This window comes from Opisthocomus hoazin, chromosome 3, assembly GCF_030867145.1.
Source record: "Opisthocomus hoazin isolate bOpiHoa1 chromosome 3, bOpiHoa1.hap1, whole genome shotgun sequence".
Taxonomy (NCBI): domain Eukaryota; kingdom Metazoa; phylum Chordata; class Aves; order Opisthocomiformes; family Opisthocomidae; genus Opisthocomus; species Opisthocomus hoazin.
The window spans coordinates 25,073,132-25,097,514 of NC_134416.1; the positions used below are offsets into that span (position 1 = coordinate 25,073,132).

At 45.6% G+C, this 24,383-nt stretch overlaps 1 protein-coding gene across 1 annotated transcript in view; it reads left to right on the top strand.

The window, feature by feature from the left end:
* The window catches only part of NCALD (neurocalcin delta), a 64,297-nt gene extending 42,101 nt beyond the window's left edge, over window positions 1–22,196 (top strand). Inside the window, exons 2-4 of the mRNA XM_075415770.1 lie at window positions 4,865–5,261; window positions 12,200–12,305; window positions 12,601–22,196. Of these exons, the coding sequence (XP_075271885.1) occupies window positions 4,884–5,261; window positions 12,200–12,305; window positions 12,601–12,698 (582 nt within the window). The 5' untranslated portion in view covers window positions 4,865–4,883 and the 3' untranslated portion in view covers window positions 12,699–22,196. The remainder of the gene's footprint in view (window positions 1–4,864; window positions 5,262–12,199; window positions 12,306–12,600) is intronic.
* The last annotated feature ends 2,187 nt before the right edge of the window (window positions 22,197–24,383 follow it).

A 24,383-nucleotide genomic window follows, 5' to 3' on the forward strand; every position in this document is an offset into this window, starting at 1 on the left:
AGCCAGGCTTATGAGTGCTTCATCTTGCTATCCCCACCGGAAATATGTCGGGCAGGACTTGCCTCCAAACTGATTCTTTACACCTTTCAGGTGCTTTGTACCCTGTGAGCTATGAAGCACCCAATGTTCTAAATTCTCCATTTTTAGAGCAGCATTTCCCCCTAGACATTTTACATTTCCTCAGAAGTGGCCTGTACTGCAGGTTTAAGCGTAAAACCAAATTAAGATGTCTTGCTGTCTTTGGCGGACTGAGCTCACCCTCCCAAAAAAAAAGAAGGGCTGTCTTTATATGATGGTTGTCAAATTTGAAGAGCTGAAGAGTAAGAGCATTGTTAGAAATGTGTTGCTAGCTCTTGCTTATTATAGCAAACTCCCAACAGAAAAAATAAATTTGATTTCTTTTAAGGAAATGTGTTCAGATGCTTGCCTTGCATTGACACAGCAATGGGTTAGCTGCATGCTCTTGGCTGCTGCAGCTTCCCAGCTCCTGCGAGGCTGTTGCCTAAGCAGGCAGTGTGTTTGCCTTGCCCCAAGGTTTCAGATGGAGGTAACATCTGTGTGTGAGCAGCCGCAAACTGCTGACCAGCGACACCTCATAAAGTGTTCGTTGTCTTTCTATCCACTCAGTTCTCCCTGTCTGAGGGGAAGGCTCTAACAGCATTGGTGTCCTGTCTGCATACAACACACTGCACTGCAGGGAAAGTCAGCTGGTGTGGTGTCCGTCACTACTTCACTTACTTATCCTCTTAGATGCCAAATTGTCTCAGCCTGTTGTCAAAAAGCTCTGCCTTCAGTCTCGTCTCTAAAGCTCCGCACCTAGACCTGGTTAGAGCAAGCTCTAAGTATTTCCTTTATGGAACAGCATCTATGACATTTCCTACAATAATCAGTGAAGAGAGATTCTTTCTATAGTAACCACACAGCAGTGATCGTTCCTTTCTGATCTTCTGTAGTTGTTGGCTGAAATAGTATCAACCCTTCAAGCCATAAACACATGACATTCCTTTACCAAACAACCCTGCCTTCAGGAGTAAGACCTTAATATTTTTGTATGTCATGTTATCCCATATAGGAAGTCAGTCATGTGTATTACATCTAACAAACACCGTTGTATCAGAGGAAGAAATTGTAGAAATCCAATTAAACATAATCATTAAATGCTTAATTTGTCTTCATTCTTCTTACCTACAACATCCATTCCTCAGTATTGTCAACATTTTACTTCGCCATTCACTATTTACTCGCTGTATTTTTAACATTTAATCATCTATTAGAAATTTTAAAGATCTACAGAGGTCATAAAGTGTGAAGAAATGCCTAAAATCAGATTCAGTTTTACTTCCTTCTGTGTATTTATTGCTGTCGCTGTTAGCTGACATTCTCTTAGCTCACTGCACTCTGCCCATAATCTAATCTATCCTGAAGAGGCAGGCAGCAGTCTATGAAGTGATTATAAGAATCTTGAAGTGTCTTCAAGGATTTTCTGTACTTGGACTGCAAAAACATTTTGATCTGTTGTTGATAGAACGGGCACAATAAATCCCATCATTATGGTTCCTAGAACACCACCTATTAACAAGGAACAAAGAACATGATACAAATTCATTACAAGTGGACTCAGAAATCATCCTGCTGATTTTGACTGCATTGTCTGTCATCACAGCAGCCGTAAATTTCAACCCCTTACTGCAAGTCACATACGGTTAGCTCTCCCTCTGTGCCTGGAGACCACAGATTTTTCTGCTTTTCTGGCTTTGCTCCTACCAATGCAATGCAGTCCGTTCTGCTATTCTGTATTTTTTATTATTTGCTAAACATATGTTGCACCTGCAGTCATGTGCAGCCATAAAGGCATCATTTTTTGGACTGAAACACATTCTTACCAGCTACCTGTTGAAGGCCACTGCCCACATGTTACCTCACTATTTTATTTTCCAAAAGATTCTGGACTGGAAGTGTGCAAGCTGAGCTTTGCATTTTCAAATGTTTGAGATATTGCAAAGCAACAAGGGATTGTAGCTCTAATACCAGCTCACTCCTACCACAGCTGGCTTGCACATTAGTCAGAGATCTTCCCTTTCTACTCTAATGGTCTGAAAAGTGTGCAGCACTGGGGGTGGTTAGCTGCTACATACTCTGGGAATTTGACTGTTTGGGGGTTTTTTTATTAAACTGGTGCCGCTCGAAACTAAGCCTGGCCACTTCACTAGTCCAGTTGCTTTTCCATCCTGCTGACAGACCCTGCTCGTGTTGTTTTGCCTGACATAAACCCGTCTGGCTGCCCTGATGTAATCCTTTCACTCAGCTAATTCCCAGGTTGCTTATTATAGACCTCGTCCAACACCCACCGAAGGCAACGCAACGTTCAGCTGCCTCGGCAGCTGTTGGACTGATCCTTTAAAACAGGGAGTCTTTTGTTATTTTCAGGGTATTAAGAGCTTGCATTACTTAAAAACAGTATTTTTTGACCAGGATCAAAGGAAGAAAGGCAACAGAAAAAAAATACCTTTGAGGTAGCATCCTCCACTTTCCGAGTGTTTTGGAGACACTTTGGAGGAAAAGACATCATTTGGATCAAGGTAGTCACCCAGGCCCCTGAAATGGTCAGGAGATGGAGAGGTTCCCATTGGGCAGGACTCCTCACCCCTTTCAGCCTCCTCCCTGTGAACGTGGGAGCCTATTCTCCAACAACTGTGTAAGCAACAAGTTTAGACTAGACATCTAGTTACCAGACAGCCATCAGTGGACCCTGTGGAGACACAGAGACATCTAGGATGGTTCCCACTATTCTGCCCTTGAGAAGTAAAGGTTTTTGGTCATCCTGGTCCAAGAAAACAGGAGATTAAAGAGTCAGTCCTTTACCTGCCTTGGGGAGTTCAAATTCACCTTGGGGAGAAGGAGAATTTCTCACCACAGGAAAAAATTAGCTGGGGTGCCTCAATTTCTTCTTCCCAGTGTCAAATAAGAGATAAGGTAGATTAGCTTCACATGGGGGTACGTTTCTCACTAGCTGCTTCAGACATGTAATCATACTGTATTATTCTTCATTTTTTAAAAGTATTCCTTTAGTTTAGAAAGGACTTTTTATTGACTGCTCATTAGCCACTCCAGACAGTGTTCATAAATTAATCTCTATGGCCCAGAGACTGCATTCTGACAAGAGTGGTAGTCTTGTATAAATTATCTTGCAATTCTACTTACGTTATCCATACATCAGATTTTAGTTGTGACTGTCACTCACGTGACAAATTCTCAGGTAGTTTTCTGTCAATAGAGAATACCTTGCCATAATTCAGGTATAATGTTAAGCTTCCAGTAAAACTGATGATGTTGCCTTTTGGAGCCAACACACTCAGGCTCCAAAACTTGAAACCCAAAGGGCATCAGTCGTTAGTAACTTTGCTGCACAACGTGATATGTAGCAACTTGCCTTAAATAAAATATAATTAATGTGATTTAAGAGAAGCTGTATCCAATCATATTTCTTAATGGTTAATTTAAGGGAAATTAATTTCCAATTTTGTTTTCTGAGTACTTTTTTTCATCCTCCTTTTTTTAATGAGGTTTTTTCAAAGACCTGTGACCACCCAGACTACTCTTGCTTAATAATATATGCAATTTCTGGCTACAACGAGAATTAAAAAAAGACAGTAATAGTTTGGTGCTGGGGAATTCACCAGTGATAAAATCTTTTCAGATTTTATCTGCATTTTGAACTAAAAAGGGGATTGATTCATGCCAAACAAGAGAAGACACTTCTGGGTTGCTCTGTTTGATTCTGGCTATAAAGATCTGTCTAGAAGGGCTTTGGAGCTCCTGGTGTCAGTTTATGCTGCAGATCCACCTTGATCCCATTTTGGAGCATGACCAAGGGAACACAGCCCATTGTAGCAACCTGGTTTCCACCAGAGGTACAAAATATGTATATCTCATTCAGGTCAGGTCCTTGAGATAGTTGGGTGACCAGGATGGAGGATGTGCTGCAACACACAGCTACTGCTCAGCTACACCTTCCAACATCCATTGCTTACCTCGTGATTTCAAAGGCAAAGTAGGACAGCATTAAATTCCACCTAATTTGAATTCTCAAGACTGTGAAAAGACAATGTAATCAACATGTAGACTAGGCTTGTTCATTTTTTTCAGGGTATACTTGTAGCAGTGCACACACTCCAAAGTTTCAGTTGATCCCCAAGAATGAACTATCATCAAAAAACTCGAAATCCAGCACACTGTTCTTCTACAGCCTCCAAGCTAATAGTTATTTAATAATAATAATAATAAATAATAAAAATAATTCAATAATAATAATAATAATTAATTCAATAATAAAAGTTCAAGAAAGATGAAGAACTACTGGAGAGAGTCCAGCGGAGGGCTACAAGGATGGTGAGGGGACTGGAACATCTCTCCTACGAGGAGAGGCTGAGGGAGCTGGGCTTGTTCAGCCTGAAGAAGAGAAGGCTGCGAGGGGACCTAATATGTACTTACAAATATCTGAAGGGTGGGTGTCAGGAGGATGGGGCCAAGCTCTTTTCAGTAGTGCCCAGCGACAGGACAAGGGGCAATGGGCACAAACTGAGGCACAGGAAGTTCCGTCTGAACATGAGGAAGAACTTCTTCCCTCTGAGGGTGACGGAGCACTGGAACAGGCTGCCCAGGGAGGTTGTGGAGTCTCCTTCTCTGGAGATATTCAGGACCCGCCTGGACAAGGTCCTCTACAGCCTACTGTAGGTGACCCTGCTTCGGCAGGAGGGTTGGACTAGATGACCCACCGAGGTCCCTTCCAACCCCTACCATTCTGTGATTCTGTAATAACAACAACAACAACAATAATAATTCTGTGTTTGTTTTTCCTCTGCAGTTAATATTTTGACAGCAATATGGGAAAGCAAAACAGTAAACTACGCCCTGAAGTCATGCAAGATCTGCTAGAAAGTACAGACTTTACAGAACATGAAATCCAGGAGTGGTACAAAGGCTTCTTGAGAGACTGTCCAAGCGGACATTTATCTATGGAGGAGTTTAAAAAAATATATGGGAACTTTTTCCCTTATGGGGACGCTTCTAAGTTTGCGGAACATGTATTCCGCACTTTTGACGCCAACGGAGATGGAACAATAGATTTCAGAGAATTCATCATAGCCTTGAGCGTAACGTCGAGAGGTAAACTGGAGCAAAAGCTGAAGTGGGCATTCAGCATGTACGACCTTGATGGGAACGGCTACATCAGTAAGTCAGAGATGCTGGAAATCGTGCAGGTATGTGCTGCTCAGAGGCACCCCTTGGCCTCCCTCCTTCCAAGCAAATTATGAAGCAGTGTTGCAATGACACACAGAATTAAAAACTCTGGCATCATTTGGGGGTTTGTCTTCTTGGTTCTATGTGCAGCTGCTTGAGTATAAGATGTTGTTTCATTTGGCAAAGATTGTGTCACAGTTCAAACTACAGCATTTGATATCCATTGCAAGATTCTCCTGAGCAACATGCTGTGTGGGAAGTTCTTGTTTGGGAGTTCTGTTAGGCAGGAACACAGCAGCTAACTTTCTGATAAAAGTGATTCTGTCCTCTGGGAAATCAGTGTCAATCAATTACAATTAATTACAGTTGGACCAAGTAGGTATCTTCAATCAATCAGGCAGAGTACTTTTAAGGAAGGCAGGCTCACTCCCCAACAAGAAACAAATCTACTTTGAAATCACGTTGTTATGGAGAACCAACTCACATATTTTAAAAGATGTCGTCTGCCTGATTCCAGCAAGGTCTGCATACTTAGTGCTGTACTAGCTGTCTTCATATTAAGTTGCCAGTATAGATTATCTTTATCTGGGTTGGTGATGATTCCATACACAGCTTCTCTGGATGCATTTTTTTGTGGTGTTAATAGGAGTCCCACCTCACTTTGGCTTCCTCTGGCATTTTTTTACCCTTGAGGCACATCACTCTACTGAAAGCTTTAAAACATTTTTGATACAGTGGTATATTTACAAGGCTTGAGCCTGTATAATGCAGCACTGTTGTTTTTTTTTTAAAGAACAAGAAAAGCCTGTTATCAAGATCCTTTCTCTCCCTGGAAATTTTGAAATGCCAACTGCATACTGTATTATTCACATTTATATTTGTGCTGGAAATCAAGGGAAAGGAATGCACACAAATTACAGGCTGTGATGGCAAACTGCGTGTATGGACTCAGCCTAACGTGTGGTGTCCTTGTCTTGCTACCAGGGGTCTTCTCATGTCCTCTGAGCAGTAGCTAACACCAGCACTTGCACTGCTTCAGTGAGGCCAGATACAAAGCTGAGCTGCAAATGTAGGGTTGTTGTGTGGTCTTTCACTTGTTCTGTTTTGTGTTCCTGCGTCTGAGTTAAAGAGCAGGACTGCATTCAGACACAGAGACCTCCCTTTCTCCACGCCATGACAAACCCCGTGGAATATTTGCATTAGAAGATACTCTGCTCCTCACAAATCTTCCTCTCCCCTAGGGAGGGTAAACTGGCTATCAAGTGTTGTTTTCCAAGCTGTATTTCTCCTTATGAGAAAATAAAGAGAATCCCAAAAGAACCAACAAAATACAAAGCAACAAGGAGCCAAGCACAAGCAAGCGCCTGCACCCCAGGCGGAGAAGAGGCCCCAGGGGCCGCAGGACCTCTTGCTGCTGTAGAGCAGCCTGGGCAAGTATCAGTGCTGAACAGCAGCACAAGCCGTCCAGACCAGAAGATTTACAAACATGAAGAACAATGCCACAAATGTGTTCATATCAAATGTAGCTAAAACATTGGTTGCTGGATTCTGCATTAGCAAACCAAGCGAGGACCAATAAAGCTAGCAGCTTTTTCCAGTTACCCCAGATCTGCTCACCAACATGATTAGAGGCTGAAATTCTCTTCCTCCTCTGCATAGTCATGTTGGTACCAAATTGTAGCATTTTCCTTTACAACCATGATGCTACCATCAAATGAAACTGCAGCTGAGGGATCATTGTAGGGCGACATTTCGTTAGTTTGTACATCCAACCCAGAGCAGCACTTTGGCTGCATACAGCCCTCAGCCCGGCACTCCAGGCCTCCCACTGCAATTCCTGGGAGCTTTGGCTCTCTCCTCCTTTCAGAGTCACCCTGAAACTCAACTGAGTGATGCTTTCTCTCATTTACCCTCACCCCACATTTTGAGGCACCACACAAAAATTGATTATGGAAGTAAACAGCCTAATAATCCTAAGCAACAGTCATTTCTCCACTGTGGAATGGTTTTACAGTCAAGAAAGCTGCCCTCTCTGTGGTGGTGGAGCTTCCCATGAGGCAATGTGCTGGTAGATCTCACCCTGTTCTCTTCTTCCAGTTCTTTATGGTCACAGTGATCTCCCTGTGTTGCAGTGGTCACCTGTAGCTCCTTCTGGTGGGGCAGAGTTTGTTGCGTGGGCTCTGGAAATGTGTTCAGCTGATATGTCAGACTGAAGCAGATGAACATATTTTCTTGCTTTATTGAGAGGTTTCTTTGATGTAGGGTGATTAGATTGATAAAAAAACAGCTAACAACTATCACTTTCATTCACAAAAGATGATTATTTTTTAATACACAAAGACAGGATTCTGTATCAAATGTCTTCCTAGGGGCCCTCAGCCACCACAATATTTCTGACAGTGAAAAACAGAACTCTGTTATATCTCTGATACATGTCTCAGAGCAACCTACTACAAGTCCCTTATCTAGCATACATTTGCATATTGATACAACAAGATTTATTATGTTTTCACTGGGATTTTTGCATGAGACAATACATCAGAATGAATGCTAGAAGGAATGCCATCAACCTGAAAGTCTTAGTTTCACAGAAAAATACTGCCCCTATTACTGTGGGCTTATTATGTCTTAAATAATATAAGGGCAAGGCATGCTTTTCTTCTTTTTCAGTCTGCTTTTCTTTGTGCTGTGAAAGTCCTCTCACCACAGTTATTTTCACTGTTACACTGATGGTTACTCGCATTTCCTTTCTCATGCTCTGGCCTAATGTAACACCGCTGCAGCCAATGCACACATTGCATCTTACTCAACATTGCAAGAAGGTGCTTGTGGTCACAGCGGTAGCAGCAGCAGCAGCACTGAAACAGGAGAGCTACTGGTTAAGACCGCTCATGTCACACAGGAGCCCTAGTAATTGGCCAGCGGCCAAGGAGATTAATGTGAATGGTCCATAACAGGTTTTTGAAGGCCATTTTCTCTGCAAAGAGATGGGCTAGAGGGCAAAGCACCTGCATTTCTTTCAGCTCCGTTTACCATAGTGCTGTTAACCTTGTACACATAGTTCATCATGCCTGCCCATGAGCTTCCCCTAGACAAGTCTTCAAAAAGCGCAGCTCAGACAAACATGAACCATCTACATGGAGCTGGCTGCACGGTTTGGAGGATCACGTAACTTCAAGGACTTTAGTGGTGGGCTGACAATTGTAGGGCCTAACGAAAGACGGTCCACAGGAGACTACTACACTTACTAGGCATAACACTTCTCCAGAGTACTGTGGGAAGATGATTCATAGCCTGCCCTCTTGACAGACCTTGCCACAGATCCTCGCAGGTTCTCCTGCTCTAGAAATGCTTTTCACTTCTCCCATATGTTCACCTATAATCTAAATAGCCCAGTCTACTCAAAATTAGCTGTGAACCAGCTAGAAGATTTGTGTTTGTTTCCCTTGCTGAAAAGGGATGTATTTGGCGAGAGTCTCTTAAAATAAGAGTTCAAATAAGCAATGGAAACCTCGTTCTAAGGGGACATTTTTTTAACCACATGCAGTCATAAGGTATCTTAAGACTGCTGAGCTGAGAGATGAGCGTAACACCTCCAGTTCAATACAAATAGAGCACTTGTGTTTCGCTTGCTGGGCTCTCTTATTTGTAAGCCAGGAAGAAACAGAAGCTGATATGGGAAGAAGCAGAAGCTGATATAGCTCTCAGTAAAGACGGTGTCAAAAATCCCCATGGGATTGAAAAGAAAGCAATTTTTTCAGGCTGGTTATTCACTTCATGAGATTTTCAGCTGTCAAAATTCATTTCAACAAAGTAAAAAGAATTGCCTCAAAATTTGTGCTGTCATTGCTGCCATCACTGTAAGCAGCTCTTTGACACTTTGCCAAGCGTAGCAGGAAAGTGCAGCCCCCACTAAAGTTTCTGGCCCAAGTGCAGGGCTGGCAGCCAGCAGCTGGGAGGAAAACCTGTGTGAATGGGCGAAGGGGTGAGATTTGCCATAAATCACCCATCGCCGCTCATCCACAGGCAAGTGGAAAACCAAAGGGGAGAGCTCTGCAGGGAACTAGCCAGTTCAGATGAAGCTGGAGCCTGTGCTCTTGCCAGTGATGCACACAGGGCTCTGGAGGCACAATTTCTTGAGGACATTCAGGGGTACCGGGGAGCTGTGAGGAGCTGAAGGCCACCTGCGAAGGCTGCCTTGACTCAGGCAGCTGATGGTAGATCATCACCCCCAAACCTTCTCCTGCTGAGTGCCACTAATGGCTTTCAGCCCAAGTGCTGTGAGGTTGAGGAGTCATTCTCCATGTGGAGAGGAGCCCCTGAAGCCTTGCAGTCCCAGGTTACAGCCCACGGTTAGTACAGCCCAGCTCCATGTAATTATCGCTTGAAACCAGCTTCCTTTGAAAGCTTGCTCTTTCAAACACGCTATAATGAGCTCGGTGTAGCTGCGCTGAATTAATATGGGGCAAGTCTCAAGATTCTTAATCGGCTTTAGCTGGCTTTTGCTTTGGGAAACTTCCCGCTGAACTTCTGAGTAAGGGCATAAGAATTTGTCCAGAATAACCATTTTCAGCATGAAAGGAACGCTTACTATGTTATTCCCATCTGGCTTTCCTAGAATATCTCATCTGTTATTCCCTTCACACGCCTCTGTGAAAAGGACTCTGTAGGATGAAGTCATCTTGAAGTGCTTTTTTTTTTGTTCTAAAAATCTGCATGTTCTTACTATGGTTACTTTGATCAGAGTAAACACGCCTGCACTCCCGGTCCGGGGCATTCCTCCCACACTGTCAATACAGATTCTCTGCTTTGCCGTCCTCTCACCCAGAGTGAGGGAATGACCCCTCCACCTCTCTTCCTACCCCAGACAAAAGCCAGACAGCTTAAGATGCTTAAACATTGGCAGATTTATAAGCCTCATCTCTGCTCTGACCCCTGCAAGTCTTGCATGCTGATGAGGATGAGGAAGGTGTAAATTCCTACTGGTCGCCCTCTCCTCTTTTTTTTCTTCCCCTATTGCCTCCTTCACCCAGCTCCCTCACCCCTATGTTCATGTGCTTGCATTTTCATCCCTTCTGCTGTTCTCCCAGCTATCAGATGATCACGGTTGTGTGGACAGCATCCCTGCCTGTACTGAGGCTCTGCCTGATACTCGGGCACCCAAATTCCCTTGGGAGCCTTCAGGCTTTCCCACAGTGCAATCACGGCAATGATGATGATGATTAAAAGGGTGCCCACCACTTTTCCATTCAGCCAGCAGCTGTTCAAGCTGAAATGTTCGGCTCTGCTTCCCTGCTCAGGCCCATAGCCAGCATTACAGACTTACCGGAGGGCAGACCAGGAAATCCGCAGCCACAGTGTTGGTGACATAACTGAGGGAGCAGATGTTTGACTGCACAGAGCACACGAGATGGATAATTAATTAAACAGGCAAATGCCTTTCTCAGGGTGTAAGTCTTTAAGTTATTCAAAGTCCAGAAGACGTGAAAGGTGAGCTGCTGACAAAGGAGAAGTCAGCAAGATGGCTGAGGAAGCTGGTGCTCCCTCGTCTGAGTGTAAAATGTCTGTGCCACTTAGCGGCATCCTCCAGCTGGTGAACCTGTGCTGACACACTGCTGGAGCTGTCCCTTGGGGACCCTTGGCCAGATGATGGGAGCATGCTGGGCAGAGTGCTTGCATGAATGGGAAAAGACGAGAGGGGAGATCCAGTGAGCGACCTTTGGCTTGCGCCAAGGACCCACTCTCCCAAAGCACGAGTAGGTGGAGAACAAGCAGCTAAAGCAATCACATCTGCACTAAGTTATCAATTGACTGCTGCAGGCACCGTTTTGGGGGGAAAACAAGAATGTGAATCTGTGGAAGAAAGCAATCCACACCTGCAGACCAAGGCTGCAGGGCAAAGTGACTGCCCAGTACAGCCCAGTGCATCCCAGCACCCACCAGCCAGAGGCCAACAAATTGCCATGGGACACAGAAGGAGCTGGTCAGACCAGGGCAATGCTTCCTTGCGCTGCGATGTGCTGCCTCTCCAAATGGCCGGGAGGGTCCCCCGAGGCCACCACCCGGCAGCCTCCTGGCTGCTGCTGTTCTCCCAGCTGTGTGGCACCATAAAGATATCTAACACAAAAAACACTTGTTTACTGATACTGCATGCTCTCATTCGCAGGCAACGTTTGGATAACCAGTTCAGAAACAACCACTCATCATCTTTTTAAAATTAACATTACATCTCTTTAAGGGGCAGCTAGCACCATACGTGACTAATGGATTTGTCTGCGCAGAGAATAGCTATGGGTGGCACCAGTGCCGTGCTGGACCAGAACATCTGCTCTCTGTGGAAAGAATTGTAAATGGGGTTTTGAGCTGTGTACGCACACCAACCCCCAAGGGAAAAGCCACCTCCTTGCTGGTCAGGTCTTCATGATCTGTGAGACGTGGCAAACCCAGGGAGTGAGTTGGTGCCCTCCTCGCAGGCAGGATGCTGACCACGGCAGGAGAGAAAGGAGGTGGGCGGGAATGAAAGGCAGGGTGAGGGAAGGGGGCTGGTGAGGACGGAGCCTGGCTGGCCAACGTATGGAGACACACCACAACATGGGACAAGACCTCAGAGGTCTTACCATTCTCCCAGGCACTGGGAGCTGCCAGTGCCTAACGTGCTGTACAAGAGATAAATTCATCTGAAGATTGTTTTAATACAGAAAAATGTAACCTCGGTCCAAACCCAGTTTGTGTTCGGCTGTGACTAAATAAGGAAACACAGTATTTCATAAATGAGGGTCGCACTGAAGAGTGCAGCTGCATGTACTGGTGCCAGCCGACTCCCTTCAGCATCTCGAGTAGGTCCCAGTCAAAGTTCTCAGGATATTTTCTGCCTATTTCTGTCACCAGGAAATAATCATACCTCTGCATTAAGATAATGTGTTCCTTACCAGCTCTTTGCTCCTGTCATACCGCACAGGCAATCTATAAGATGGTTTCTTCTGTAATGAAGATGCCGGAAGACGAGTCGACACCAGAGAAGAGGACAGAGAAGATCTTCCGCCAGATGGACACCAACCGTGATGGTAGGCACCCTACAGACACCGTGGCAGCTGCCTCTGTCCCTGTCCTGGGTGGCTGAGGTGTTTTGCCCACACGGGGTGACCCCTCAAACCCACCACTCCTCCTTTGGCTGTCCAGGCAAAGCCACCAGCATCCACAGCCAGCGGGGTGCAGGCAGGCAGGGCTTTGCCTTGCAGGGTTGCTTTCCCAGGGATTTTCCTTGTGCTCCCCGAGCTTCCTTCCACCATGCTTGTCCAGAGGCTTGGCAGGTGTGCTGTGACCCACCACATGTGCTAAGCAAATGTGTTTCTTTTCCAGGAAAGCTCTCTCTGGAAGAGTTCATCCGAGGCGCCAAGAGCGACCCATCCATAGTCCGTCTCCTGCAGTGTGATCCTAGCAGTGCCGGGCAGTTCTGAACCCGTTCTTTGGATGAATTATGTATCTGCTTTTTTTTTTTTTTCCTTGCCAAACAACATTCATGGTAGTGTTGCCTCTGTATGGCCAATTATGCCTTCATTTGTGGCACCTTGTAGCTTCTTTTGTTGTGGATTAATTATAAGAATGCTGAATTGCTCTTAACAATTTGTCCAGAGCACGGGCAGTACTGTTTTAAACAGATATTGTGGTGTTATCATTATTTTAAAGACTTCATTTTGTTTTTTTGTTTTAACCTGTCTGTTTTGGAAAGTAGGTGTTGAGAAGGAGGAAACCAACAACAAAACCCTTGGCAGCAAGACACACTGACAGATTGCAGATTGCTGCTTTAGTAGCTGAGCATTCACCCACAGGACCTGAAAGTGTAATAGAGGTTGAACCAAAGGGCTTGTGATGGGTGGGGTGGGATTCACCTGGAACCTCCTCTCCTGTCCAGGAGGCACCAGTTAAGGTCAAAGACAGGATCAGGAAGAAGTATAAAAGTGCAAAACACGTGCGGGGTGTATCGTCCGCACCCCTGCTCCTACGCCTCATTGTTTCAAAGCTGTGAACATTTTCCGAGTTGTGAAGGAGAAGGAAAAAACAAAGGTTGACATTTTTTATCTGAAAATTCAGCAATTTGCAATCCTGATCCCCAAATCCACAACTGATGATACCTCTTGCCATTTGGGATCAGCAAAGGCAGACACAGATATGGAAAACTGGGTCTTGACAACGAATTTAAGGGAGATACAAGTTGAATGTGAAATTTTCAGGTTAGTAATGAAGCCGTTTCTACTAAGGAGAGTGGGCATTCACGTGAGGAACTCACGGACACCTGCAAGCAGCTCCAGCTGAGGCACATCTGCTGTTCTGAATGCTTGTGCATAGCATGAAATATTTGGGGGTGTTTTTGTCTCTCTCCACGTAGATAACAGAGTTTCTGGGCCTGCCCTTAGGGGAAGGCTGTCATCAAAACTTGGTTTAAACATAAAATTGTAGCATTTATATTTCATTTATTTTCGTAAATTTTGAAAAATCTGTACTGAAATGAGGAAATGGTACGCTTTATGGTATATTTATATATATATAAAAATTAAAACAAAAAAAAGATCAGCTCTTGAGAGAAATGTTGAATGTTTATCTTTTCGCCTAGATGCAGGAGTTCTGAAATTTGCTGCTGCAAAATTGTATCCTTCTGTCAAAGCTGCTGTATGCAAAGCTAGTACACATACATGGGATTCTTGGGGACTTTACAAGCTCTGCTGCAATGGAAAAGCTTTAGCGACAGGAGGCATTATGCTGACTAAATTGGCATTAATCTGTCATTAGCTAAAGTCTGCTCCGTGATCCTGTTGAAGAGGTACCCGTGTAGGCAGTGCACAGCGTTGGGAATATGTAAGGTCGTTAGAGTAACCTTTGTCTGACAGGCAAGGTTGGCGTTTTGTCAAGTGACCTTGTAGATGCTAATCCCCAGTAGCCTTAATTTAAAATAAACTAAGTAAAATAAGTCTGCTTTGCAGATGATGATTAGCTAAATACTAATTAGAAGTCATGAAAATGTATTAATAATCTTTTGTTGAACACTAGCTAGCATGTACAATAACTGAGAGAAAAAAACCTAGACTTAATTTTCCATATCATTTGCTTTGCCAGGTGGGAAGTGCAGAGCATAGTGAAATAAAATTAAAATAAAATGAGAAAAACACTGCTTATCAGTTGTACTAAAATTATTATGAGTGATTAATTACACTCGATAAATGTCTTCAGGAACGCACCTTTGTCTCAAATGATCACAGAAATCCAGTTGATGATATATTCCCATCCAAAATGCTGAGAGGAGATGTGTGTGGAAAAAATGAGAAAGCAAAAGAGGCCCAACCACAGACACAAACAGATTTTAATACCTAGCACTTCTAGCTGTTACTGGCATCACTGGCAAACTTTGCACCAGTTCTTCCGGTTGATGGAATTGTTCCCCATCCCTTTCTCCCTCATCTGCATTAGACATCTCGTGCACAAATCTGACCCTTCAAAGGAGAGCCTGTGCTGACTTTCTTCAAGGTAACTTTCGGCTTTACCTGGAGAGGCTCTGGCCCTCTCTCCTGCCTCTATCACCTCATGTCTGTTCAAGGCTATGTTCCCTCTCGAGTGCTTTGAGGGCTGTTTTTCAGCAGGACAAGCCTGGCCAGACCGCTGGGGATTGCTGCGGGAAGGCCAGTGGACATGAGCTGATCGGCTTCCCCACTGCCGGGGCGGGACAACCAGTCCTGCCATCCCAGCCGCCCCCGGGGTGCTCCGTCACCACCCCTGCGTGGGCAGGACGAGGTGATGCTAGAGGAACCTCACGGAGCTTCCAACCTACCGGCTCAGTGCAGCCACCCTGATCCACAGCAGCCCAGACCTACAGAAGCTGGCAGTTACTGGAGGTGGACTTGGATAGCTTCTACAGTTCCATCTTCTGCTTAAAGTTGTGAAAGTAGTTGCACGTGACTGAAACTTATAAAACATTACTTTTTATTGAAGTGACCGCATTCCATCTCTCCAAACTCCAAACTAAAAAGTTTTATAAGATATTTCTGGCCCAGAACCTAATTGCTCTGGTTTTGCTCAGTAGTCTGGGGGCTTTGGGGCCAGGCTTGCTTCACATGTTAACGCTGGACAACATGTGTTTGAGAACACAGCATATGATATGACTCCAGGCCAGCAGGGATGTAATTCTTCCCACAGTTTACAAAATCTAGAAGAATAAGAATTAGCCTACAGCTGCAGAGGACGTAGCTGGAGATAAGACGACTGTATAAACATTTACAGAGTGAACTAAGGTTATTCTTTTACCTGACTACCGCTGATGATTGGTATTGTTTTAAATTATTAACTATCTTTTTCTTTCTCTACCTCTACATGTACTTTAAAAGTGATGCATAGCTGGAGCTGCAATAGGAGCATCCGCAGACCTCAGATCAGCAAGACAGCAGTGGTGCGCTGCACCGTGGATTGGAATTTTGTGCTTTGCTGCCATTAGCATTTGCAATCATAACAGCCTTCATAAACCTTTTGAGACAAAATGACCTCTCCTGTATGAAATAGCACAGCAAGTCATTCGAGCGATTAATTAGCAATATTTCCATACAGGAAGGATGGCAGACAGCACGTACTATTTGACATCATCTTTCAGTTTTGTGGATTTATTCGCAATTAGCTGCATGTCAAAGACATAATTTTCACTCTCCTGTTGTCCATATGAATTAATATACATCCCACACGTAGACTGAATCCATGGAAAATGCCACTCCTCTTTATCCGGCATTCCCAGTCAGCTTGCCAAATTCTGGGCCAGAAACTATGAAGTGAGGACGATGGCTTGTGCGATCTGCAGCAGCCTGTCTTTGTCTTAGGGTGCTTTGGGAAGGGAAATGGGAACACAATCCTTGCAAAACCAGCATGCACGTGTTTTCCTGAGCACTTGTGGTTTGAGAGGGACTGAAGACAGATTTATGTTTCACCATTATCTGAAAGCCTCTGAGTTCACAGCAGTGGATGCTTCTAAGGTACATGGAGCTGTGCAGTTCCTCTTGCTGTTCTCAGGAGCTTACAGGATTTTTACCTTATCGTTGGGGAATTTTGTTCTTTTTTGTTCTCTGTTTTAAAGTATGACCTCCACATTCTCTAGACACTGCTGCTTAATACAGTTAGCCAGAAGTGTGTAACTTCCGTGGCTGGATGAGGTCTATGTGCAGAAATGTTGCACACCAGCACAAGAAGTGTTCACACATGGCCAAGTCCCCACAGTTTAATAGCTGCGGCTGGGGACTGAGCCCCTTGGACTTCTCAGCGTGTTCTCTCTTCACTGATGGCAAACGTGCAATAATGCTGCTTAGCTAAATTTTCTTTCACTGCAGACCAGGCTAAGTCGCATTTGCAGTGTGCTGGAAGCAGACACATGGGCAGAAACCTCAGCTCAGCTGACTCATGGAAACTTGGTGAACTGTGGTAACTTGTTGCTGAGCCCTAATCCGCAGACTAAGCCGAGTGAGAACATGGCCGTGGCCGTACATTTCTCAGCACATGTGAACCGGGGAACACGGTGACAACTGGCAGGTCCCTGGGGACACGTGGCGGTGGGGAGGGAATCCCCTGCCTCAGAACAAATGCCCTGAGCTCAGTTGTCTCCCTGCTTTTAAAACTCTTTCTTTTTTTTTTAGCAACACTGGTGAAGATGCAACGTGATAGCAATATAGCGTGGTCAGGATTAAGGAGGCATCCTTCAGAAGAGTTTCCTTTTGAAGCCTCGCATACGAGCACCAAGCAAAACAGGCGGCAGGGAAGGCTGGCCAAGACCTCTCCTGAACCCCCACCACACCAGCTCCTCCTTTTGTCTTTCTCCCCTTGGTTGCTCGGTTTCCTGCGGTGAGGTGGTCCTTGGGCTCGGGAGTTAGGTGTCAGGTAACTGGTGCGAGACCAGTGGAGAAGGATACTTTACCCTCCCTTTGCACAAGCACTCTTTGCTCTGTGTCTCACTGAGTGGGATCTCACGTAGGAGTCTTAAAGTGGGGGAAGGCGGTTTCCTTGGTATCACGGGCAGAACTTGTGCTTAGAAATGCAGAGAAACTTGGCAAGCGTCAGACAGTCGAGCAACGCTCAGAGCTGTGTGCGGAGTTTTCCACTGACCGTGCAGCAGGCAGATAAGATACAAAGCAGTGGTACGTCAGACTCGTGATGTGATGTGCTCTCAGATAGGGCTAGACCAGAAATGGCTCCTGCTAGCTGAGCAGCTCTGTCTGCTGGGTATTCACTCAGAGGCGCTGACAAAATACGCTTTTAAATACCTTCAGCATGAGCATGCGTCTTCAGGAGTAGAATAACTCTGCTCTTTCCTACATATAAGCAACAGAGCTGCTCGTGCCCCAGTTAGGAGTCAAACAAACAGCTCCCAGGAGGAGCATAAGGCATTTACTCAGTGTAGCTGAGGGCAAAACGTTGCCTGCAGGAACTTCTTCCTGGTCGTGGTAGACGAGAAGAGAAAGCTCCGTTTGATTCTCAAAGCCCAGGTGCCATTTTGCAGGCGGGCCAAGGTGAGAAGAACAATTGTGTTCTAAACACATAGAGGGGAAAAAGCAGCAGGGTTTGTAAATTGGCAAGGAAACCAGTGACACCAGAAATCGGGACCATCGTTGAGGGGCTGTAGAAGCTGTTAGGTGCCTCTGGCATTCAGAACAGTGCAACAATCGGCCAGATGCAAAGTCAATCTCCTCACCCCTTGCAGAAATCATCCCTGTCTACCATGGGTGTCTCAGTTAGCAGCACCCCTTATTCCAGCCTGGCTTCTGCTGCTGTTGCTTCCAAACCATCCATACTGAGAAGCTGTTTCAGAGGGGGTGGATTTTCACAGGATAAGATATAAAGCTTTTCAGATACACTCTCCAACTCCTAACAAGTAACAGCTGGAAAGGTCAGATGTCAGGGGCTTCTTGCAATGTACAGATTTTATTTTCTCATTGCTCCCATGGGTCATGTTATTTTAATATGTATAGTTGGGATTAAGCTATCACGTGTAAAATGCTGACTTATGCACAATAAACAAGGCAAAAAAGAGCTTGGGTTGTAGTGAACAATGTGAAAAGATCACAGAAACGAAAAACTGTCAGGGACATCACTGCCTTTAGATCAGGGTCTGAATTCACAAGGTGAAACCCTCTTAGCAGTAGTCAGCACAGAACAGCTCCTCCGCACCAGCCCATCTCTTGAGGCACACGATGGCCACCCTCTCCATACTGTTTACTTACTGTGCAGCTGAGACATGTCTTCGATCTTCCCTTCTTGCCCCGACCTGATACGAAAGCTGTTCTCACCTTCCCAGGGCAGGTGCTCAGGGTGCCCAGCTCTCTGAGGCTTTGCAACCACCTCCCGGTTGCCATCTCTACCCTCTGTGTAAATGAATAACAAGCACCAGGCCTTGACATCTGGAGGAGCTAGGCTTGATGCCCTTAGCTTCTGATTTGGTTCCCAGCCTTTGGCCCTCCTCTGTGTACCTTGCCAACCACACTATTTATTTCCTATTATTAAGTAACAGCAGTATTAAACATTTCAAGAACAGACTGAACCTCTGGAACAATGTGGTTTTCATTATTGTGCATGTGTTTGTTGATGCACTACGGACTGAACCTGACCAGTGCTCGCTCCTTGCTCCCACGGTTTGTTCCACAGAGAGCTGATTTCTCCCAGGGAGGAGCAGTGTCTTCCTATGCTTCACCACTCAGTGTGCAGTGCCCTGATGCTGCCTGAAGCACCCAGATGCTGTGGACCAAGAGATAACTTTGGCACAGCAACGTCAGGCGGAAACTCTTCTTGCCATCTGTTAAAAACACGTGTCCAGGGTGTGACCTCTGGTTTTCTCCTCCCTGAGGACAGGGGTTTCAGCAGTATTCGGGGCTGGCCTCACGTTCCCCCACCGAATGGGATGATGGTGATTCGTAAACCCACCTGAGAAAATCCGCTTAGATTCTAAGCTTCATTTGTGCTGTTAATTGGCTGCGCTCAAAGGGAAGATTAGTGGGTCCTATGCAGTTGATTGGGGGAGAACTCATAGTTCCTTGCCACCAGCACTTTTTTATTTCCTGTCATTATTAGCTCATTCCATTTCCAGGGCAACCAAATAGTTTTTGTCAGTATCTGGGAGAAAAAGAAAAAACAAAAGCAGAATTTCAATCTGATAAGGATCGAAGGAAGCTTACTAAAGACATTGTGCTCCGTGTTAGTCATATGAATGTTCTACAAGATCATGTTTCTTTGGTATTTTGTGTTTAATTTCCTTATTTGTGTTTTAGTTGTGTTTGTGATTTATTTATTTATTTTGGATCCTCTTAGATTCAGCCCTGCCGGTCGTTTAGTTCATACACTAGCAAAAATTCCAGTGATCCCAACAGCAGAGCTGCCTGAGCAATTACTAGCGAGGTGGGCTCACTGTGCCTAGTGAAAATGAAGTGCTTAATTACGTTAGGGATTATTTTTGCCTGCAGATTTGCTGCAAGGACACAGATTGAGCCGTGTTTCAATATGCTCATCTCTTCCACTTGCTCACTTCAATTCCTTCTGAGCGGTCTTGTAGTTAATATTTGTATATTCAGTTCTGTTTCGCTCTGAGGTGACCAATATTGGCCTCTTCTGACAGAAGCACTTGATACCTGCTGAGTTTTAAATATTGCTGAGTGAATGAAGTGATGGATGCAAAAGTAAATAGTGACACAATTGTTTGTTGTTTGTATAAATTTGGGCAGATGTTTTTGATGCTGTAGAAACTGGTAAATTGAGATAAACCATGGTCAAAAGCCAAATGGATCCAAGCGTCCAGTTCCCGTTTAAGTCCATGACCGTTCCACAGTGAGAACTTGCTCATCTCTGTTCCCTCAGGCCGTTTCTCCAGTTGCAGTGTAGAGTAGAGATACCAGATCAACTTTATTAAGCTACCACAGGCAGACTAACTGCAGCAGCATGGAGTTCAGCATATCCTGTGTCTTGGCAAAATTAGATACCTCTCTAGATGAATGCTTTGTCAGCCAACCTACATATCCTAAGGGAGACTTTTACAACTCAGAAAGGAGATGGACAACTATGAATTAAATTAATTTGGTCTGCATAGTTTTCTTATGGCTGTCTAGAACTGCTAGTGTCCTGCGTGTAGTTGCCTATAGCTATAGTGATGTGTTAATTTTTCCTCCTGGTTCTGTTGTAAGCTCATCTGGTGATATTCTGAGTCTTCAGCCAGTTCTCAGCCAGGCAAAGCCCATGGAAGGACATCCAGAGGTGCGTTGCCTTCGGGAAGCCTGAGGGCAGCTCTCGGGTTTTGTCCCGGTGCTGTTGCCTGCTTCGGTGACATGGAGCCGTAGAGCAACGCGTTGAACCTACCCAGTAAAATGGAAGTAGGTGATCAGCCCACCAGAGGAGATGGAGAATTTGGCGGAAGGTTGCATATGTGGTTTGTGCCCCCCAGCACGCACACTGTTCCCCCTGCTATTAACTTCCACTTAGGACCTTTCTTGAACTCTTAGTGTTGGAGTAAAGTTTTCTTATGCTGATAATGTATTTGTAATATGCAATGCACTCAGAAAAAAAACAGAATATTATCTCTCATGACTGTCCTCTCCTCTCGAGAAGCTGTTCTCTTCTGTACATATGATATGCTGAATGTATGGGAGTCTTACCAGCGTTGGTTTGCATTTTTAAAACTGTACTAATTAATGTGTGATATTATTGTGTTCTCGTAGTGGCATCTTTGATGTAAGATGTAAAAACTATTTAAAATAATTTTTTTTGTTATTGTTCAGCTTTTAGAGATAGCACCAAGGACTGCATGTTCACTAGAATCAGCCTTTTTCAAGGGCTGTCGTAGCTGCACACAGGCGTCGGTGTTTCACCCAGAGCATACATAGTACCTGCGTTCTCATTTTAATAGGGGTCAGTTTTGAGCGGAAGCTTAATTCTTCCTGAAAAATCTAGTTTTCTGTCCTTCCCCCTCTCAGCCTCCAGCTTCCCCGTCGCGCGCTGTGCGCCAGTCCCGGCCCCGGGAGCAGCCCAGCCGGGGTTCCCCCATGCAGCACCCCAGCACCAGGCTTCCTGATCCCTTCGCTCACCCGTGTGCGCGCTCGGTTTTCCTTGAGACTTCTGGTTATGCCAGGACAAAACAGATGGGTTTACATTTTAAGACCATTTGTGCAAGTGACTTTAAAATGAATTAACTAAAATTATGACGAATTAAGCAATTAAGGAAAAGAAGAGCCTGAGTGGCAATTTTGGGGTCATATTCTTATTGGGGTGCTTAATATTGCAAGAAGTTGGGGTCAGTCCCTAAAAGATGGGACCATCTGGGAGATCTACATCTCTTGTCGGGTTCGGAGAGGGAAGAGGGGCTCAGATCCAGCCTTTCAGGCAGGTCTGACTTAGTGCATTGAGTCTGAGAAAGATGCTTCTCCAGGTCGTGTCCTGGGCCAAAAGACAAGACATGCTGCAGCTTAGGAGATTTTTTTATTTTTTCTTTTTTTTTTCTTTTTAATGGAGAAAGCAGTTCAAACTGCACCTGGCAAAATGACTGACTTCAAAAGCATGTTTTTCCTTGTTATATAGACACTCACAAAACAGCATTGTGTGGTTAAAAAGGCGCGTTTGTGATAGTTTCATTTTCAGTGCCAAAATATATAAGCAGTATTATTTGAAGGGAAATAAGAAATTTTTTACTGTACTGTTATTACTGTTGAACAAATATTGTTTTTAAATGTTAGAATTTGAAGACTTTTGTATTGTAAACTGTTTTGTGACATGGTGCTTTTTCATACTGGAATTACTGATTGCACCTAAATATGAATTGTTTTGTTTTCTTATATAAAAATGTAACCTCGAACAATCTCGATGAAAACCAATGTGTGGTGGATACCGACATCAAACAAACTGTCCTACCGAAACCCACTAAATGTTCTTTCCTACTAATAAATATTCCGCTGCAGCTAGCTATGGTGTGCCATGCGCTGTTACTCTCTTCACACCGGAGCCCCAAAGCCTCACGGAGCCCCATGGGCTGGTGAGCAAACTCCGCAGAAGCCTTTGCCTGCCGTCCTCACAGCCCCCGGCCCGCTCACCGCCGGCGGCAAAGGGGCAGCAGCCGGGCAAGCCAATTTGGCGGGCTCAGCGAGGGCTTAAGCTGTGCACAGCGCTGTGCCGGCACGTTGCAGCTGGCCGGGCTCTCTGCTGCTAGAACAGTTTTTCCTCCAGTGGCTAAAGCTGGTAGCCAGGCATGGGGTGAGGTATCACGGAGTGGTTCATAAAAGCAGAGGAAGGACAGCACAAGGCTGAGAGCTCTGGTCCTCCAGAGCTGGAAAGGCCAGCTTAGCTGCCTGATGAGAGCTTTCCCCGCCATAGATAAACCCCTCTCCAGGTTAAGGGCATTTTTCTGTCCCCAAATGACCAGCACAACATCAGGGGCTGGATGTGGGGAGGGAGCTGGGGCTGGCGGGGTGGTAGCTGGGGTTAGTTGTTCTGAGATGCGGCTCATGGGGAGGCAGCAGAGCCTGTCAGAGCAGGGGCTCCTGCCAGCCTCAGCCAGGCTTTGGAAGGGGCTGGCTTGCACCCCTGTGCGTGCTCTTTAAGCCCCTTAAGCTCCTCGAACATTTACCTAGGTTAAATTTGGAACTGGGATTAGCACCAGGGTGGTAAAAGTAGTTGAAATCCCACTGGAAGGTAACTGAAACTAATGCCTATTTCCTCTAGAGATAAAAAAAAAACCCAGCCTATTTGTGGAACTGGGCTTGAAACAGGCTGGAGCCTGGATGGAACACCAGTTACATCGTCCAGGTACCCTGTGCGCTCAGTGCACCTTCAAACCAGCTTTGTTGTGTGACCTTCCAGTATGCCAGACTCCCTGTGATACATGTTCTCCTCACCCTCCCATTAGGGCCATAACATGATTTAGCATTAAGGGCGTAAAAAAGGCAGGGGTGTAAGGAGGTGTTTCTTTGCATACGGATACTAAAATCCTCTGCTTGCCACCTTTGCTGGCCCATGCATCTTGCTGTGCACAGCCCAAGGCAGGGATGTAGACGGGCCCCCAGCGCAGAGCCAGCCTTCAGGTGATGGCCACCACCTGGCACGCGAGCACATGGTGCAGCCTGGCAGCCTGGGACCATCCCTGCCACCATCTCGGGGACGAGGGCACCCGAGACCCTGCAGCTTATCGGCTTGTCAGCCCTGGACTGGGGCCCATCTGGGAAAGAGCATGCTCTGGAGTCAATCTCTGCATTCGGGAACACAAATCGAGCCGAGAGCTTGGGACGGTGTTGCAAAACACAGATTTGCTGCCCCGTTGAGGCCTCTGAAGACTCCACCAAGAGCTAGAGGAGGGGTGTTTTGCTCCCCTCTTCTACGAGAGGGTCAGTTTTTCTTAAAGACCTCGTGACTCACCGTGCTAAGCCCTCGTTCAGCCACGCCAGAAACAGGAGCAGGCTGTGGGCGCAGCCATTCCCACCAGCCGACACGCTTCTCCTCGCTCTTTCACCGCCTTGCAGATGGAGCACTTCCAACCACTCCGCTGTTAAAGCATTCGCATTTTAAGAGCCACTCAGTAAAATGACTTCCTATAAAACATGATTAAACGCTTATCGCACGCGGTGCCCAGGAAACGTGACTACATTGAAGAGCCTCGCGGGAGCTGCTCCTGGCTCACTCCACGTTGCTTATCCAGATAACATCCCTTGGGCCTGGCAAGGCTCCCAAGAAACTCCCCAAAACCCGCCAGACTGAGGATCCACAGTGACAGGGGCAGCACCCTGGGCGGTGAGCTCATCCACGGGGGCTACCAGCACCAGCAAACTGCAGCCAGTCCCACAGCTGCCATCATATATACATATATAAGTATATTCACGGCGTTACATACATAAGGGTTTTGGTTTCTGCTGTAGCTCAAGTGCCAGCTGCAGGAAAGCTGGTGGGGGAACACGGGCTGCGCTGGAGACAGTCGTGAGGGCAAAGAGCATGTGGTGGGAGGGGAATGGGTCTCTCTGGTTTCCAGCACATCTGGGAAGACCTCTCCTGCTCTCTCTTAGTTGGTCATAGTTGCCAAGCTATGAAGCACTTACTGCCTAGCTCTCCTGCTGTATCACGAACAAACAGCTGACAAATACTTTTCAAAATTATTAGAAAAT